We start from the raw sequence: 17,345 nt of genomic DNA on the forward strand, positions 1-17,345 counted from the left end.
CATCTTGTATCGGTCCAGTTCTTTAACCACCTCAGAGCTCAGTTCCACTACTGACTGGTAGTGACCGATGGGCAGTACCAACACATGCTGAGGGGTCAGACTGCCCTTAGCTAGAGCCAGGTAACACTGAGGGAAAATACATCAACACAAAATGGTTAACTGGGGGCTTCAGAGCCCCTTTTAAACACACAACAACAACAACAACCTCTTTCTACTATCAGTTGTAATACTCAGATTGTGTGGAAACTCACATGGGTACCAATGCTGATGACCAGGTGTTTCTCTACCTGAGGGCTGGCCAGACAGAACCAACAGGGACCGCTGGGCTGGGCTGAACCAGACACACACAGAGAGAGAGAGAGACATACATGAGAGGGTGGGAGACAGCGAGGGTGGGAGATGGTGTGTGAGGGTGTGTGAGGGTGTGTAAGGGTGTGTGAGGGTGTGGGAGGGTGTGTAAGGGTGTGTGAGGGTGTGTGAGGGTGTGTGAGGGTGTGTGAGGGAGTGTGAGGGTGTGTCTGTGAGAGCGAGGGAGACTCACGCGGCCTGCGAGGTTGTTTAGGCCCGTCTAGATCAAAGGGCGGTCTCTGACTCTGCCTGTCTGGATCCCACGGCTGTCCTTGATTCTGCCCGTCTCCGTCTGAGGGCCTCTTCCTGCCACGGCCCCCCCCACGCTGCTTCTTCCCCAGGTCAAAGAAGAACTGAGATGCAGGCTCCTGAGAGAGATACAGTACACAAAACATTCACAACACTTTCCATGACAGACTGACCAGCTGAATCCAGGTGAAAGATATGATCCCTTATTGATGTCACTTGTTAAATCCACTTCAAATCAGTGTAGATGAAGGGGAGGAGACATGTTAAAGAAGGATTTTGAAGCCTTGAGACTAATGAGACATGGATTGTGTGTGTGTGCCTTTCAGAGGGTGAACGGGCAAGACAAGAGATTTAAGTGCCTTTGAACGGAATATGGTAGTAGGTGCCAGGCGCACCGGTTTGTGTCAAGAACTGCAAAGCTGCTGGTTTTTACACACTCAACAGTTTCCCGTGTGAATTAACAATCGTCCACCACCCAAAGGACATCCAGCCAACTGGACACAACTGTGGGAAGCATTGGAGTCCACATGGGCCAGCATCCCTGGAGTCCACATGGGCCAGCATCCCCGGAGTCCACATGGGCCAGCTTCCCCGGAGTCCACATGGGCCAGCTTCCCCGGAGTCCACATGGGCCAGCATCCCCGGAGTCCACATGGGCCAGCATCCCCGGAGTCCACATGGGCCAGCATCCCCGGAGTCCACATGGGCCAGCATCCCCGGAGTCCACATGGGCCAGCATCCCCGGAGTCGACATGGGCCAGCATCCCCGGAGTCCACATGGGCCAGCATCCCCGGAGTCGACATGGGCCAGCATCCCCGGAGTCGACATGGGCCAGCATCCCCGGAGTCGACATGGGCCAGCATCCCCGGAGTCGACATGGGCCAGCATCCCCGGAGTCGACATGGGCCAGCATCCCCGGAGTCGACATGGGCCAGCATCCCCGGAGTCGACATGGGCCAGCATCCCCGGAGTCGACATGGGCCAGCATCCCCGGAGTCGACATGGGCCAGCATCCCCGGAGTCGACATGGGCCAGCATCCCCGGAGTCGACATGGACCAGCATCCCCGGAGTCGACATGGACCAGCATCCCCGGAGTCGACATGGACCAGCATCCCCGGAGTCGACATGGACCAGCATCCCCGGAGTCGACATGGACCAGCATCCCCGGAGTCGACATGGACCAGCATCCCCGGAGTCGACATGGGCCAGCTTCCCCGGAGTCAACATGGACCAGCTTCCCCGGAGTCAACATGGACCAGCTTCCCTGGAGTCAACATGGACCAGCTTCCCTGTGGAACGCTTTCGACACCTTGTAGAGTCCATGTCCCGACGAAATGAGGCTGAAGGGGGGGGGGGGGGGAGCAACTCAATATGGGGAAGGGGTTCTTAATGTTTTGTCCACTCAGTGTATATTTATCGTCTGCATTGTCAAAGCTGTGTGTGTTTTTAAGAAGGCTATTTTCTGATGATTATTTCCTTATTGGAATTTGGCCTTTAGATCATTAGTGTCCTTAGGTCTTCTTTTAAATGTGTATTTCAGCCCCACGGTCTGGCTTGATGCTTCGGCCCCGGGAGGACGAAACAGGACGACTATTTAGATTTGCCATTTCCTCTGGAGGGGGACGAGATGTTCCTCCTCTGGAGGGGGACGAGATGTTCCTCCTCTGGAGGGGGACGAGATGTTCCTCCTCTGGAGGGGGACGAGATGTTCCTCCTCTGGAGGGGGACGAGATGTTCCTCCTCTGGAGGGGAACGAGATGTTCCTCCTCTGGAGGGGGACGAGATGTTCCTCCTCTGGAGGGGGACGAGATGTTCCTCCTCTGGAGGGGGACGAGATGTTCCTCCTCTGGAGGGGGACGAGATGTTCCTCCTCTGGAGGGGGACGAGATGTTCCTCCTCTGGAGGGGAATGAGATGTTCCTCCTTGAGGTCGGCAGCGTTGGTCTTCCCATGTCCGTCCGTCCGTCCGTCTGTCAAACCTTTCAATATTTTATAGTTGTTGGCCTTCTACACTACATGACCAAATGTATGTGGACACCTGCTCGTCCAAAATCTCATTGCAAAATCATGGGCATTAATATGGAGTTGGTCCCCCCCTTTGCTGCTATAACAGCCTCCTCTCTTCTGGGAAGGCTTTCCACTAGATGTTGGGACATTGCTGCTATAACAGCCTCCACTCTTCTGGGAAGGCTTTCCACTAGATGTTGGAACATTGCTGCTATAACAGCCTCCACTCTTCTGGGAAGGCTTTCCACTAGATGTTGGAACATTGCTGCGGGGACTTGCTTCCACTCAGCCACAAGAGCGTTAGTGAGGTCAGGCACTGATGTTGGGCGATTAGGCCTGGCTCGCAGTCGGTGTTCCAATTCATCCCAAAGGTGTTCGATGGGGTTGAGGTCAGGGCTCTGACCAGGCCAGTCAAGTTCTTCCACACCGATCTCTTCAAACCATTTCTGTATGTACCTTGCTTCGTGCTCGGGGGCATTGTCATGCTGAAACAGGAAAGGACCTTGCCCAAACTGTTGCCCCAAAGTTGGAAGCACCGAATCGTCTAGAATGTCATTGAATACTTTCTGAAGGCACTGTACAGACCCCTTGACCTTTACAAAATTCTGATGTTACAGCCATATTCCAAAATGGATTACATTTTTAAAAAATCCTCAGCCATCTACACACAATACCCCATAATGACAAAAGCGAAATCAGGTTCAGAAATGTTAGCAAATGTATTAACATAAGAAAATAAATACCTTATTTACATAGGTATTCAGACCCTTTGCTCTGAGGCTCCAAATGGAGTTCAGGTGCTTCCTGTTTCTATTGATCATCCTTGAGATGTTTCTACAACTTGATTGGAGTCCACCTGTGGTAAATTCAATTGATTGGACATCATTTGGAAAGGCTCACACCTGTCTATATAAGGTCCCACAGTTGACAGTGCATGTCAGACCAGAAACCAAGCCATGAGGTTGAAGGAACTGTCCGTAGAGCTCCGAGACAGGATTGTGTCGAGGCACAGATCTGGGGAAGGGTACTACAACATTTCTGCAGCATTGAAGGTCCCCAAGAACACAGTGGCCTCAATCATTCTTAAATGGAAGAAGTTTGGAACCACCAAGACTCTTCCTAGAGCTGTCCGCCCATCCAAACTGAGCAATCAGGTGAGAAGGGCCTTGGTCAGGGAGGTGACCAAGAACCCGATGGTCACTCTGACAGAGTTCCTCTGTGGAGATGGGAGAACCTTCCAGAAGGACAACCATCTCTGCAGCACTCCACCAATCAGGCCTTTATGGTAGAGTGGCCAGACGGAAGCCACTCCTCAGTAAAAGGCACATGACAGCCCGCTTGGAGTTTGCCAAAAGGCACCTAAAGACTCTCAGACCTGTGGTTTGACGAAACCAAGATTCAACTATTTGGCCTGAACACCAAGCATCACGTCTGGAGGAAACCTGGCACCATCCCTACGGTGAAGCATGGTGGTGGCATCATGCTGTGGGGATAGTTTTCAGCAGCAGGGACTAAGAGACTAGTCAGGATCGAGGCAAAGATGAACGGAGCAAAGTACAGCGAGATCCTAGATGAAGTCCTGAGTGCTCTGGAGCAGGTTCTCAGACTGGGGCGAAGGTTGACCTTCCAACAGGATAACAACCCTAAGCACTCTGCCAAGATAACTCAGGAGTGGCTTCGGGACAAGTCTCTGAATGTCCTTGAGGGGCCCAGCCAGAGCCTGGACTTGAACATCTCTGGAGAGACCTGAAAAAAGCTGTGCAGCAACGCTCCCCATCCAACCTGACAGAGCTTGAGTGGATCTGCAGAGAAGAATGGGAGATCCTTCCCAAATACAGGTGAGCCAAGCTTGTAGTGTCATACCCAAGAAGACTCGAGGCTGTAATCTCTGCCAAAGATACTTCAACAAAGTACTGAGTAAAAGGTCTGAATACTTATGTAAATGTGGTATGTTTATTTTGCATTATAAATTAGCAAACATGGAAACCCATTTCATGAAGCTCCTGACGAACAGTTCCTGTGCCGACGTTGCTTCCAGAGGCAGTTTGGAACTCAGTGAGTTCTGCAACCGAGGACAGACGGATTTTACGCGCTACGTGTTTCAGCACTCGGCGGTCCCGTTCCCCTCGGTGGTCCCCGCCCCCCCCGTTGGTCCCGTTCCCCCCGTTGGTCCCGTTGCCCCCCGTTCCCCTCGGCGGTCCCCGTTCCCCTCCCCGTTCCCCTCGGCGGTCCCGTTCCCCCCGGCGGTCCCCGGTCCCCCCGGCGGTCCCCGTTCCCCCCGGCGGTCCCCGTTCCCCTCGGCGGTCCCGTTCTCCCCGGTCCCCTCGGCGGTCCCCGTTCCCCCCGTTGGTCCCGTTCCCCCCGGCGGTCCCGTTCCCCTCGGCGGTCCCGTTCCCCTCGTTCCCCTCTGCGGTCCCCGTACCCCCCGTTGGTCCCGTTCCCCTCGGCGGTCCCCGTTCCCCCCGGCGGTCCCCGTTCCCCTCGGCGGTCCCCGGTCCCCCCGGCGGTCCCCGTTCCCCCCGGCGGTCCCCGTTCCCCTCGGCGGTCCCGTTCTCCCCGGTCCCCTCGGCGGTCCCCGTTCCCCCCGTTGGTCCCGTTCCCCCCGGCGGTCCCGTTCCCCTCGGCGGTCCCGTTCCCCTCGTTCCCCTCTGCGGTCCCCGTACCCCCCGTTGGTCCCGTTCCCCTCGGCGGTCCCCGTTTCCCCCGTTCCCCTCGGCGGTCCCGTTCCCCTCGGCGGTCCCGTTCCCCTCGGCGGTCCCCGTTCCCCTCGGCGGTCCCGTTCCCCCCGTTCCCCTCGGCGGTCCCGTTCCCCTCGGCGGTCCCGTTTCCCCTCGGCGGTCCCGTTCCCCTCGGCGGTCCCGTTCCCCTCGGCGGTCCCGTTTCCCCTCGGCGGTCCCGTTCCCCTCGGCAGTCCCGTTCCCCCCGTTTCCCCTCGGCGGTCCCGTTTCCCCTCGGCGGTCCCGTTTCCCCTCGGCGGTCCCGTTTCCCCTCGGCGGTCCCGTTCTCCTCGGCGGTCCCGTTCTGTGAGCTAGTGTGGACTACCACTTCACGGCTGAGCCATTACTGCTCCTAGACTTCACAATAACAGCCCTTACAGTCGACCGGGGCAGCTCTAACAGCGGAGAAAGTTGACATTCTGACTTGTTGGAAAGGTGGGATCCTGTGGCGGTGCCACGTTGAAAGTCACTGAGCTCTTCAGTAAGGCCGTTCTACCGCCGATATTAGTCTATGGAGATTGCATGGCCGTGTGCTCAATTTTATACACGTCAGCAACAAATGTGGCCGAAATAGGAGAATCCAATAATTTGAAGGGGTGTCCACATACACAAGCATCTTAGTTGTTGGCCTTTATTTAGCATGGAGCATTTCTCCAAACCCTGAGAGGTTTTCAGATCCTAACAGTGTGTGTGAGTGTACCTGGACAGTAGGGTCTGATAGACCTCCTGTAAGGGTATTCAGATCCTATCAGTGTGTGTGAGTGTACCTGGACAGTAGGGTCTGATAGACCTCCTGTAAGGGTATTCAGATCCTATCAGTGTGTGTGAGTGTACCTGGACAGTAGGGTCTGATAGACCTCCTGTAAGGGTATTCAGATCCTATCAGTGCGTGTGAGTGTACCTGGACAGTAGGGTCTGATAGACCTCCTGTAAGGGTATTCAGATCCTATCAGTGCGTGTGAGTGTACCTGGACAGTAGGGTCTGATAGACCTCCTGTAAGGGTATTCAGATCCTAACAGTGCGTGTGAGTGTACCTGGACAGTAGGGTCTGATAGACCTCCTGTAAGGGTATTCAGATCCTATCAGTGTGTGTGAGTGTACCTGGACAGTAGGGTCTGATAGACCTCCTGTAAGGGTATTCAGATCCTATCAGTGTGTGTGAGTGTACCTGGACAGTAGGGTCTGATAGACCTCCTGTAAGGGTATTCAGATCCTAACAGTGCGTGTGAGTGTACCTGGACAGTAGGGTCTGATAGACCTCCTGTAAGGGTATTCAGATCCTAACATTGTGTGTGAGTGTACCTGGACAGTAGGGTCTGATAGACCTCCTGTAAGGGTATTCAGATCCTAACAGTGTGTGTGAGTGTACCTGGACAGTAGGGTCTGATAGACCTCCTGTAAGGGTATTCAGATCCTATCAGTGTGTGTGAGTGTACCTGGACAGTAGGGTCTGATAGACCTCCTGTAAGGGTATTCAGATCCTAACAGTGTGTGTGAGTGTACCTGGACAGTAGGGTCTGATAGACCTCCTGTAAGGGTATTCAGATCCTAACAGTGTGTGTGAGTGTACCTGGACAGTAGGGTCTGATAGACCTCCTGTAAGGGTATTCAGATCCTAACAGTGTGTGTGAGTGTACCTGGACAGTAGGGTCTGATAGACCTCCTGTAAGGGTATTCAGATCCTAACAGTGTGTGTGAGTGTACCTGGACAGTAGGGTCTGATAGACCTCCTGTAAGGGTATTCAGATCCTAACAGTGCGTGTGAGTGTACCTGGACAGTAGGGTCTGATAGACCTCCTGTAAGGGTATTCAGATCCTATCAGTGTGTGTGAGTGTACCTGGACAGTAGGGTCTGATAGACCTCCTGTAAGGGTATTCAGATCCTAACAGTGTGTGTGAGTGTACCTGGACAGTAGGGTCTGATAGACCTCCTGTAAGGGTATTCAGATCCTATCAGTGCGTGTGAGTGTACCTGGACAGTAGGGTCTGATAGACCTCCTGTAAGGGTATTCAGATCCTAACAGTGCGTGTGAGTGTACCTGGACAGTAGGGTCTGATAGACCTCCTGTAAGGGTATTCAGATCCTAACAGTGTGTGTGAGTGTACCTGGACAGTAGGGTGTGATAGACCTCCTGTAAGGGTATTCAGATCCTAACAGTGTGTGTGAGTGTACCTGGACAGTAGGGTGTGATAGACCTCCTGTAAGGGTATTCAGATCATATCAGTGTGTGTGAGTGTACCTGGACAGTAGGGTCTGATAGACCTCCTGTAAGGGTATTCAGATCCTAACAGTGCGTGTGAGTGTACCTGGACAGTAGGGTCTGATAGACCTCCTGTAAGGGTATTCAGATCCTATCAGTGTGTGTGAGTGTACCTGGACAGTAGGGTCTGATAGACCTCCTGTAAGGGTATTCAGATCCTATCAGTGTGTGTGAGTGTACCTGGACAGTAGGGTCTGATAGAGTATTCTCTCCAATCATCTTCCTGTAAGGGTTTTCAGTGACATCCTGAGGCTGTTTCACCAGTTCTGATGACTCCATGCTTTTCATCGGGATAATGTTGAAGGCATACAGGTACTAGAGAGAGAGAGAGACAGTTACAATACATCCTGGTACTAGAGAGAGAGAGAGACAGTTACAATACATCCTGGTACTAGAGAGAGAGAGAGACAGTTACAATACATCCTGGTACTAGAGAGAGAGAGAGAGAGACAGTTACAATACATCCTGGTACTAGAGAGAGAGAGAGACAGTTACAATACATCCTGGTACTAGAGAGAGAGAGAGACAGTTACAATACATCCTGGTACTAGAGAGAGAGAGAGACAGTTACAATACATCCTGGTACTAGAGAGAGAGAGAGACAGTTACAATACATCCTGGTACTAGAGAGAGAGAGAGAGACAGACAGACAGTTACAATACATCCTGGTACTAGAGAGAGAGACAGTTACAATACATCCTGGTACTAGAGAGAGAGAGAGACAGTTACAATACATCCTGGTACTAGAGAGAGAGAGAGACAGTTACAATACATCCTGGTACTAGAGAGAGAGAGAGACAGTTACAATACATCCTGGTACTAGAGAGAGAGAGAGAGAGAGACAGTTACAATACATCCTGGTACTAGAGAGAGAGAGAGAGAGAGACAGTTACAATACATCCTGGTACTAGAGAGAGAGAGAGAGACAGTTACAATACATCCTGGTACTAGAGAGAGAGAGAGAGAGAGACAGTTACAATACATCCTGGTACTAGAGAGAGAGAGAGACAGTTACAATACATCCTGGTACTAGAGAGAGAGAGAGAGACAGTTACAATACATCCTGGTACTAGAGAGAGAGAGAGAGACAGTTACAATACATCCTGGTACTAGAGAGAGAGAGAGAGACAGTTACAATACATCCTGGTACTAGAGAGAGAGAGAGAGACAGTTACAATACATCCTGGTACTAGAGAGAGAGAGAGAGAGACAGTTACAATACATCCTGGTACTAGAGAGAGACAGTTACAATACATCCTGGTACTAGAGAGAGAGAGAGAGAGACAGTTACAATACATCCTGGTACTAGAGAGAGAGAGAGACAGTTACAATACATCCTGGTACTAGAGAGAGAGAGAGAGACAGTTACAATACATCCTGGTACTAGAGAGAGAGAGAGAGAGAGAGACAGTTACAATACATCCTGGTACTAGAGAGAGAGAGAGAGACAGTTACAATACATCCTGGTACTAGAGAGAGAGAGAGACAGTTACAATACATCCTGGTACTAGAGAGAGAGAGAGAGAGAGAGAGACAGTTACAATACATCCTGGTACTAGAGAGAGAGAGAGAGAGAGAGAGAGAGACAGTTACAATACATCCTGGTACTAGAGGTTCTGATGTACACTACCTTTCAAAAGTTTGGGGACACTTAGAAATGTCCTTGTTTTTGAAAGAAAAGCAACATTTGTGTCCATTAAAATATCATCAAATTGATCAGAAATACAGTGTAGACGTTGCTAATGTTGTAAATGACTATTATAGCTGGAAACGGCTGCTTTTTAATGGAATATCTACAGAGGCCCATTATCAGCAACCATCACTCCTGTGTTCCAATGGCACGTTGTGTTAGCTAATCGAAGTTTATCATTTTAAAAGGCTAATTGATCATTAGAAAACCCTTTTGCAATTATGTTAGCACAGCTGAAAACTGTTGTTCTGATTAAAGGATCAATAAAACTGGCCTTCTTTAGACTAGTTGAGTATCTGGAGCATCAACATTTGTGGGTTCGATTACAGGCTCAAAATGGCCAGAAACAAAGAACTTTCTTCTGAAACTCGTCAGTCTATTCTTGTTCTGAGAAATTAAGGCTATTCCACGCAAGAAATTACCAAGAAACTGAAGATCTCGTACAACGCTGTGTACTACTCCCTACACAGAACAGCACAAACTGGCTCTAACCAGAACAGAAAGAGGAGTGGGAGGCCCCGGTGCACAACTGAGCAAGAGGACAAGTACATTAGAGTGTTTAGTTTGAGAAACAGACGCCTCACAAGTCCTCAGCTGGCAGCTTCATTAAATAGTACCGGAAAAACACTGGACAGAGGAACTCTGGTGTTTTGCAGGTACTATTTAATGAAGCTGCCAGTGGCCAATAACATCCTCCAACACAGAGAGGGGAGTGGCCAATAACATCCTCCAACACAGAGAGGGGAGTGGCCAATAACATCCTCCAACACAGAGAGGGGAGTGGCCAGTAGAGAGGGGAGTGGCCAGTAGAGAGGGGAGTGGCCAGTAGAGAGGGGAGTGGCCAGTAGAGAGGGGAGTGGCCAGTAGAGAGGGGAGTGGCCAGTAGAGAGGGGAGTGGCCAGTAGAGAGGGGAGTGGCCAGTAGAGAGGGGAGTGGCCAGTAGAGAGGGGAGTGGCCAGTAGAGAGGGGAGTGGCCAGTGACATCACCTTTCTCTTCTCTGGGTTGTTGACGGTTGCCAGGGCGATGAATCTGCTGACGTGCTGAGTGTTCTCCTGAAGAACAACATGATTTCTACACACACACACACACACACACACACACACACACACACACACACACACACACACACACACACACACACACACACACACACACACACACACACACACACACACACACACACACACACACACACACGTTAACTCCCTCTACTGCAGCAAAGTGGTATTATGGTAGTTTATATACAGTGTGTATTACCCTGTAAGGTTGTGTGTGTGATAGTGTGTGTGTGTGTGTGTGTGATAGTGTGTGTGTGTGTGTGTGTGTGTGTGTGTGTGTGTGTGTGTGATAGTGTGTGTGTGTGTGTGTGTGTGTGTGTGATAGTGTGTGTGTGTGTGTGTGATAGTGTGTGTGTGTGTGTGTGTGATAGTGTGTGTGTGTGTGTACCTGTAAGGTCGTCTCTCATAGTGAACTCCCTCTACAGCAGCGAAGTGGTATTACGGTAGTGTGTGTGTGTGTGTGTTGTGTGTGTGTGTGTGTGTGTGTGTGTGTGTGTGTGTACCTGTAAGGTCGTCTCTCATAGTGAACTCCCTCTACAGCAGCGAAGTGGTATTACGATAGTGTGTGTGTGTGTGTGTGTGTGTGTGTGTGTGTGTGTGTGTGTGTGTGTGTGTGTGTGTGTGTACCTGTAAGGTCGTCTCTCATAGTGAACTCCCTCTACAGCAGCGAAGTGGTATCGGGGCTTCAGCTTGTAGGCCAGCTGGGAGATGGAGCTCGTTCCACACAACTTAGTGTTCACTTCCTGAAACAAAACATACATTTATTTTGTTTACAACTATAGCTGAAGTTTTTATTCTATTTACCTTTTTAGATTTTATTCCTTAATATTTTATATTTTGTTACATGCTTCATTAAACATTTGCACAAAAGGTTCTATAGAAAAGGATAAGTAACCAAATATGACCTTTAATTAGTTGAGTTTAATTCCAAATGGAATAAGAAATAGGTTTTTACATGTGGTCATTTTACATCAACTATTGATTCATTGAATTTACAGAAAATGTTCTATAATCGGGATATGAGAATTTGGCCATATCGCCCAGCCCTAACTCCAGACCCACAATGCCGTTCGTTGGGTCGGACAGACAAGAGGACAGTTGGGTCGGTCAGACAAGAGGACAGTTGGGACAGACAAGAGGACAGTTGGGTCGGACAGACAAGAGGACAGTTGGGTCGGTCAGACAAGAGGACAGTTGGGTCAGACAGAGGACAGTTGGGTGGGTCAGACAAGAGGACAGTTGGGTCGGTCAGACAGAGGACAGTTGGGTCGGTCAGACAAGAGGACAGTTGGGTCGGTCAGACAAGAGGACAGTTGGGTCGGTCAGACAAGAGGACAGTTGGGTCGGTCAGACAAGAGGACAGTTGGGTCGGTCAGACAAGAGGACAGTTGGGTCGGACAGACAAGAGGACAGTTGGGTCGGACAGACAAGAGGACAGTTGGGTCGGTCAGACAAGAGGACAGTTGGGTCGGACAGACAAGAGGACAGTTGGGTGGGTCAGACAAGAGGACAGTTGGGTCGGTCAGACAAGAGGACAGTTGGGTCGGACAGACAAGAGGACAGTTGGGTCGGTCAGACAAGAGGACAGTTGGGTCAGACAGAGGACAGTTGGGTGGGTCAGACAAGAGGACAGTTGGGTCAGACAAGAGGACAGTTGGGTCAGACAAGAGGACAGTTGGGTCGGTCAGACAAGAGGACAGTTGGGTCGGTCAGACAAGAGGACAGTTGGGTGGGTCAGACAAGAGGACAGTTGGGTCGGTCAGACAAGAGGACAGTTGGGTCGGTCAGACAAGAGGACAGTTGGGTCGGACAGACAAGAGGACAGTTGGGTCGGACAGACAAGAGGACAGTTGGGTCGGTCAGACAAGAGGACAGTTGGGTCGGTCAGACAAGAGGACAGTTGGGTCGGACAGACAAGAGGACAGTTGGGTGGGTCAGACAAGAGGACAGTTGGGTCGGTCAGACAAGAGGACAGTTGGGTCGGTCAGACAAGAGGACAGTTGGGTCGGTCAGACAAGAGGACAGTTGGGTCGGTCAGACAAGAGGACAGTTGGGTGGGTCAGACAAGAGGACAGTTGGGACAGACAAGAGGACAGTTGTGACAGACAAGAGGACAGTTGTGACAGACAGAGGACAGACAAGAGGACAGTTGGGTCAGACAGAGGACAGACAAGAGGACAGCGTGTCTTACGGGGCTGTTGGCGTACTGCCAGACTCCGCGGGGCCACTGTGACGTCAGCAGGATGTCCACTCCTCTGAACTGGTTGTTGTTGATCAGCGGCTCCACCAGCTGATGGAGGTCTTCAGGAGAGAAGCAGTGAGCTGGAGTCGGGTCCAGACGTCCTTCACGACCACTCACATACGCTATCTGCAGGCCTGACGCCCCGGAGAAAACACCTCGACGACCTGACACACACAGCGAGAGAGAGATCAAGATCAAGCCTGGGAACAGCAGTGGAAATACAGAGCGGTATTACGCAGGGGTCAGAGGTCAGGGGTCAGAGTCTATTATTACCCAGGTAGGGTTAGGGTTAGGGGTCAGAGGTCAGGGGTCAGAGTCTATTATTACCCAGGTAGGGTTAGGGTCAGAGTCTATTATTACCCAGGTAGGTGATGTCAGTCTACTCAGGGGTCAGGGGTCAGAGCCTATTCTTACCCAGGTAGGGTTAGGGGTCAGAGTCTATTATTACCCAGGTAGGGTTAGGGTCAGGGGTCAGAGGTCAGAGTCTATTATTACCCAGGTAGGGTTAGGGTTAGGGTCAGGGGTCAGAGGTCAGAGTCTATTATTACCCAGGTAGGGTTAGGGTTAGGGGTCAGAGCCTATTCTTACCCAGGTAGGGTCAGGGTTAGGGTCAGGGGTCAGAGTCTATTATTACCCAGGTAGGGTTAGGGTTAGGGGTCAGGGGTCAGAGTCTATTATTACCCAGGTAGGGTTAGGGGTCAGAGTCTATTATTACCCAGGTAGGGTTAGGGTTAGGGGTCAGGGGTCAGAGCCTATTCTTACCCAGGTAGGGTTAGGGTTAGGGGTCAGAGGTCAGAGTCTATTATTACCCAGGTAGGGTTAGGGGTCAGAGGTCAGAGTCTATTATTACCCAGGTAGGGTTTGGGTTAGGGGTCAGAGGTCAGAGTCTATTATTACCCAGGTAGGGTTAGGGTTAGGGGTCAGGGGTCAGAGCCTATTCTTACCCAGGTAGGGTTAGGGTTAGGGTCAGGGGTCAGAGCCTATTCTTACCCAGGTAGGGTCAGGGTTAGGGTCAGAGGTCAGAGTCTATTCTTACCCAGGTAGGGTTAGGGTTAGGGGTCAGGGGTCAGAGCCTATTCTTACCCAGGTAGGGTTAGGGTTAGGGTCAGGGGTCAGAGTCTATTATTACCCAGGTAGGGTTAGGGGTCAGGGGTCAGAGCCTATTCTTACCCAGGTAGGGTTAGGGTTAGGGTCAGGGGTCAGGGGTCAGAGCCTATTCTTACCCAGGTAGGGTTAGGGTCAGGGGTCAGAGCCTACTCTTACCCAGGTAGGTGATGTCAGTCTACTCAGGGGTCAGGGGTCAGAGTCTATTATTACCCAGGTAGGTGATGTCAGTCTACTCAGGGGTCAGGGGTCAGAGCCTATTCTTACCCAGGTAGGTGATGTCAGTCTACTCAGGGGTCAGGGGTCAGAGCCTACTCTTACCCAGGTAGGTGATGTCAGTCTACTCAGGGGTCAGGGGTCAGAGCCTACTCTTACCCAGGTAGGTGATGTCAGTCTACTCAGGGGTCAGGGGTCAGAGCCTACTCTTACCCAGGTAGGTGATGTTGTCAGCCAGCTCACAGCCGTCAGCACTGGGGAAGAAGCGGGTGGTTTCCTGGCTGGCTGCTCCCAGGATGTAGGTGTGGATGGGAGCTGCAACAACCAAGTCAAGACAATGTCGCTCCAGACCCACAATGCAGTTCATAACTCCTGACCCACAATGCAGTTCATAACTCCTAACTCCTGACCCACAATGCAGTTCATAACTCCTGACCCACAATGCAGTTCATAACTCCTAACTCCTGACCCACAATGCAGTTCATAACTCCATACCCACAATGCAGTTCATAACTCCTAACTCCTGACCCACAATGCAGTTCATAACTCCTAACTCCTGACCCACAATGCAGTTCATAACTCCTAACTCCTGACCCACAATGCAGTTCATAACTCCTAACTCCTGACCCACAATGCCGTTCATAACTCCAGACCCACAATGCAGTTCATAACTCCTAACTCCTGACCCACAATGCAGTTCATAGCTCCTAACTCCTGACCCACAATGCCGTTCCAGACCCACAATGCAGTTCATAACTCCTAACTCCTGACCCACAATGCCGTTCATAACTCCTAACTCCAGACCCACAATGCAGTTCATAACTCCTAACTCCTGACCCACAATGCCGTTCATAACTCCTAACTCCAGACCCACAATGCCGTTCCAGACCCACAATGCCGTTCCTAACTCCTAACTCCTGACCCACAATGCCGTTCATAACTCCTAACTCCAGACCCACAATGCCGTTCCTAACTCCTAACTCCAGACCCACAATGCAGTTCCTAACTCCTAACTCCTGACCCACAATGCCGTTCCTAACTCCTAACTCCAGACCCACAATGCAGTTCCTAACTCCTAACTCCAGACCCACAATGCCGTTCCTAACTCCTAACTCCAGACCCACAATGCCGTTCCTAACTCCAGACCCACAATGCCGTTCCTAACTCCAGACCCACAATGCCGTTCCTAACTCCAGACCCACAATGCCGTTCCTAACTCCAGACCCACAATGCCGTTCCTAACTCCAGACCCACAATGCCGTTCCTAACTCCAGACCCACAATGCCGTTCCTAACTCCAGACCCACAATGCCGTTCCTAACTCCAGACCCACAATGCCGTTCCTAACTCCAGACCCACAATGCCGTTCCTAACTCCAGACCCACAATGCCGTTCCTAACTCCAGACCCACAATGCCGTTCCTAACTCCAGACCCACAATGCCGTTCCTAACTCCAGACCCACAATGCCGTTCCTAACTCCTGACCCACAATGCCGTTCCTAACTCCAGACCCACAATGCCGTTCCTAACTCCAGACCCACAATGCCGTTCCTAACTCCAGACCCACAATGCCGTTCCTAACTCCAGACCCACAATGCCGTTCCTAACTCCAGACCCACAATGCCGTTCCTAACTCCAGACCCACAATGCCGTTCCTAACTCCAGACCCACAATGCCGTTCCTAACTCCAGACCCACAATGCCGTTCCTAACTCCAGACCCACAATGCCGTTCCTAACTCCAGACCCACAATGCCGTTCCTAACTCCAGACCCACAATGCCGTTCCTAACTCCAGACCCACAATGCCGTTCCTAACTCCAGACCCACAATGCCGTTCCTAACTCCAGACCCACAATGCCGTTCCTAACTCCAGACCCACAATGCCGTTCCTAACTCCTAACACACAATGCCGTTCCTAACTCCAGACCCACAATGCCGTTCCTAACTCCAGACCCACAATGCCGTTCCTAACTCCAGACCCACAATGCCGTTCCTAACTCCAGACCCACAATGCTGTTCCTAACTCCAGACCCACAATGCCGTTCCTAACTCCAGACCCACAATGCCGTTCCTAACTCCAGACCCACAATGCCGTTCCTAACTCCAGACCCACAATAGGTTACCTTTCTTTGCTCCAGATTTGTACTCCTGCCATTCAGCCTGAGCTTCTGGAGAGGAACCGAAGAAGTTTCCTACACAGAGCAACAGCTGCAGAGAGAGAATAGGAGATGAGATACTGATGGGATGTGTGAGAGTGTGTTTGTGTTGTTAGGACTTACATCAAACTGGCCGCTCTTCTTCTGGACGGTTCGGACGCGGTTAAACACAGCATTAATGTTTCCTTCCACGTCACCACATGCGAGGCTGGAATAGATTAAAACAGTATTGAAATTGTAGTTAACTAGTTATGTGCAGAATTTATTGAAAACAGCAAGTGTACTTTCTCATGAAGAAACTGTACAACTGTAGCCATCTAGTTACCTACACGGCTGGTTGTGTTTTACTTTCACTGTTAGCTAGTTTTTATTAGGTTATAACTTTGACCTTTACTACCAAGTTAAGGGGGAAGCTAATAAATAACTATGAATTATCATAAGTGTAAACTCACATCTTCAACGGTTTTTCTCCCATGACGTTAAAAGTTGAAAAGCAGAGTTTTTTGTTAGCTAGTGTGTTAGCTAGCTCGTCTCCGGATAGCTAGCTGTAGACGGTGTGCGTCGATAATATTCTTCCCCCTCTGTTACGGACGAAATAAACCTTCCCATCTCCATAAAAACACATTCTGGTTATTAGTACAATTAACACAGAACCATGCAAACACAACGTTTATTATTGAGCTAATACGTGATTTGTATAGGTACTCCCCCCACCCCGACATGATGGAGTACTTTAATAAAACAAAGACAAATCCTTTATACCGGAAATGATTCTATTCGGATGGATGGACAGTCCGCCGGGTAGCCAGATATTTAGTGTTGTACACGCTACAAAATCATAAAGAAATGTCATTTTGTGTTGTCCTTCGGCATTTTTGGAGACATGCTTTAGTAGGACACCTTCAGTTTTGAACCAAAGCGACTATAAAACCTGTCCTGTTTCCTCTCTTATCTGGCAACACCGAAGTCAGTGTCGTCTACTAGTTACCACAGCCACAAAGTTAAACAAAAATGGTCTATCGTAAAAATGCATACATTGTTGTTGCTTTTTGGTCTTAATTTAAGGTTAGGTATACGGTTAGCACTGAGGTTAACGTTAAGCTTACAATTTAAAGAAGATACATTGTAGAAATAGGCAGGACTGGATTTTGTGGCTGTGGTAACTATTGATAACCGGACCAAATTTCTATTTGATTTAGCTCGGCAGTAAGCTGACGTGCTAGCTAGTTAACGTGACGTGCTAGCTAGTTAACGTGACGTGCTAGCTAGTTAACATGACGTGCTAGCTAGTTAAC

General features: G+C 50.5%; 1 protein-coding gene across 1 annotated transcript in view; it reads right to left on the bottom strand.

Moving 5' to 3' along the window:
• Nucleotides 1-16,791, bottom strand: part of LOC123738369 (CWF19-like protein 1) — a 35,010-nt gene extending 18,219 nt beyond the window's left edge. The window contains exons 1-11 of the mRNA XM_082972762.1: nt 16,503-16,791; nt 16,174-16,258; nt 16,018-16,102; nt 14,109-14,210; nt 12,525-12,739; nt 10,961-11,076; nt 10,262-10,346; nt 7,765-7,899; nt 542-716; nt 252-331; nt 1-126 (exon numbers count right to left, since the gene is read on the bottom strand). The exon at nt 1-126 is cut by the window's left edge and continues 84 nt beyond it. Coding sequence (XP_082828888.1) covers nt 1-126; nt 252-331; nt 542-716; nt 7,765-7,899; nt 10,262-10,346; nt 10,961-11,076; nt 12,525-12,739; nt 14,109-14,210; nt 16,018-16,102; nt 16,174-16,258; nt 16,503-16,525 — 1,227 coding nt within the window. The 5' untranslated portion in view covers nt 16,526-16,791. The remainder of the gene's footprint in view (nt 127-251; nt 332-541; nt 717-7,764; nt 7,900-10,261; nt 10,347-10,960; nt 11,077-12,524; nt 12,740-14,108; nt 14,211-16,017; nt 16,103-16,173; nt 16,259-16,502) is intronic.
• Nucleotides 16,792-17,345: the final 554 nt, after the last annotated feature.

Source organism: Salmo salar, unplaced genomic scaffold (assembly GCF_965601325.2).
Source record: "Salmo salar unplaced genomic scaffold, fSalSal1 ptg001258l, whole genome shotgun sequence".
Lineage (NCBI taxonomy): Eukaryota > Metazoa > Chordata > Actinopteri > Salmoniformes > Salmonidae > Salmo > Salmo salar.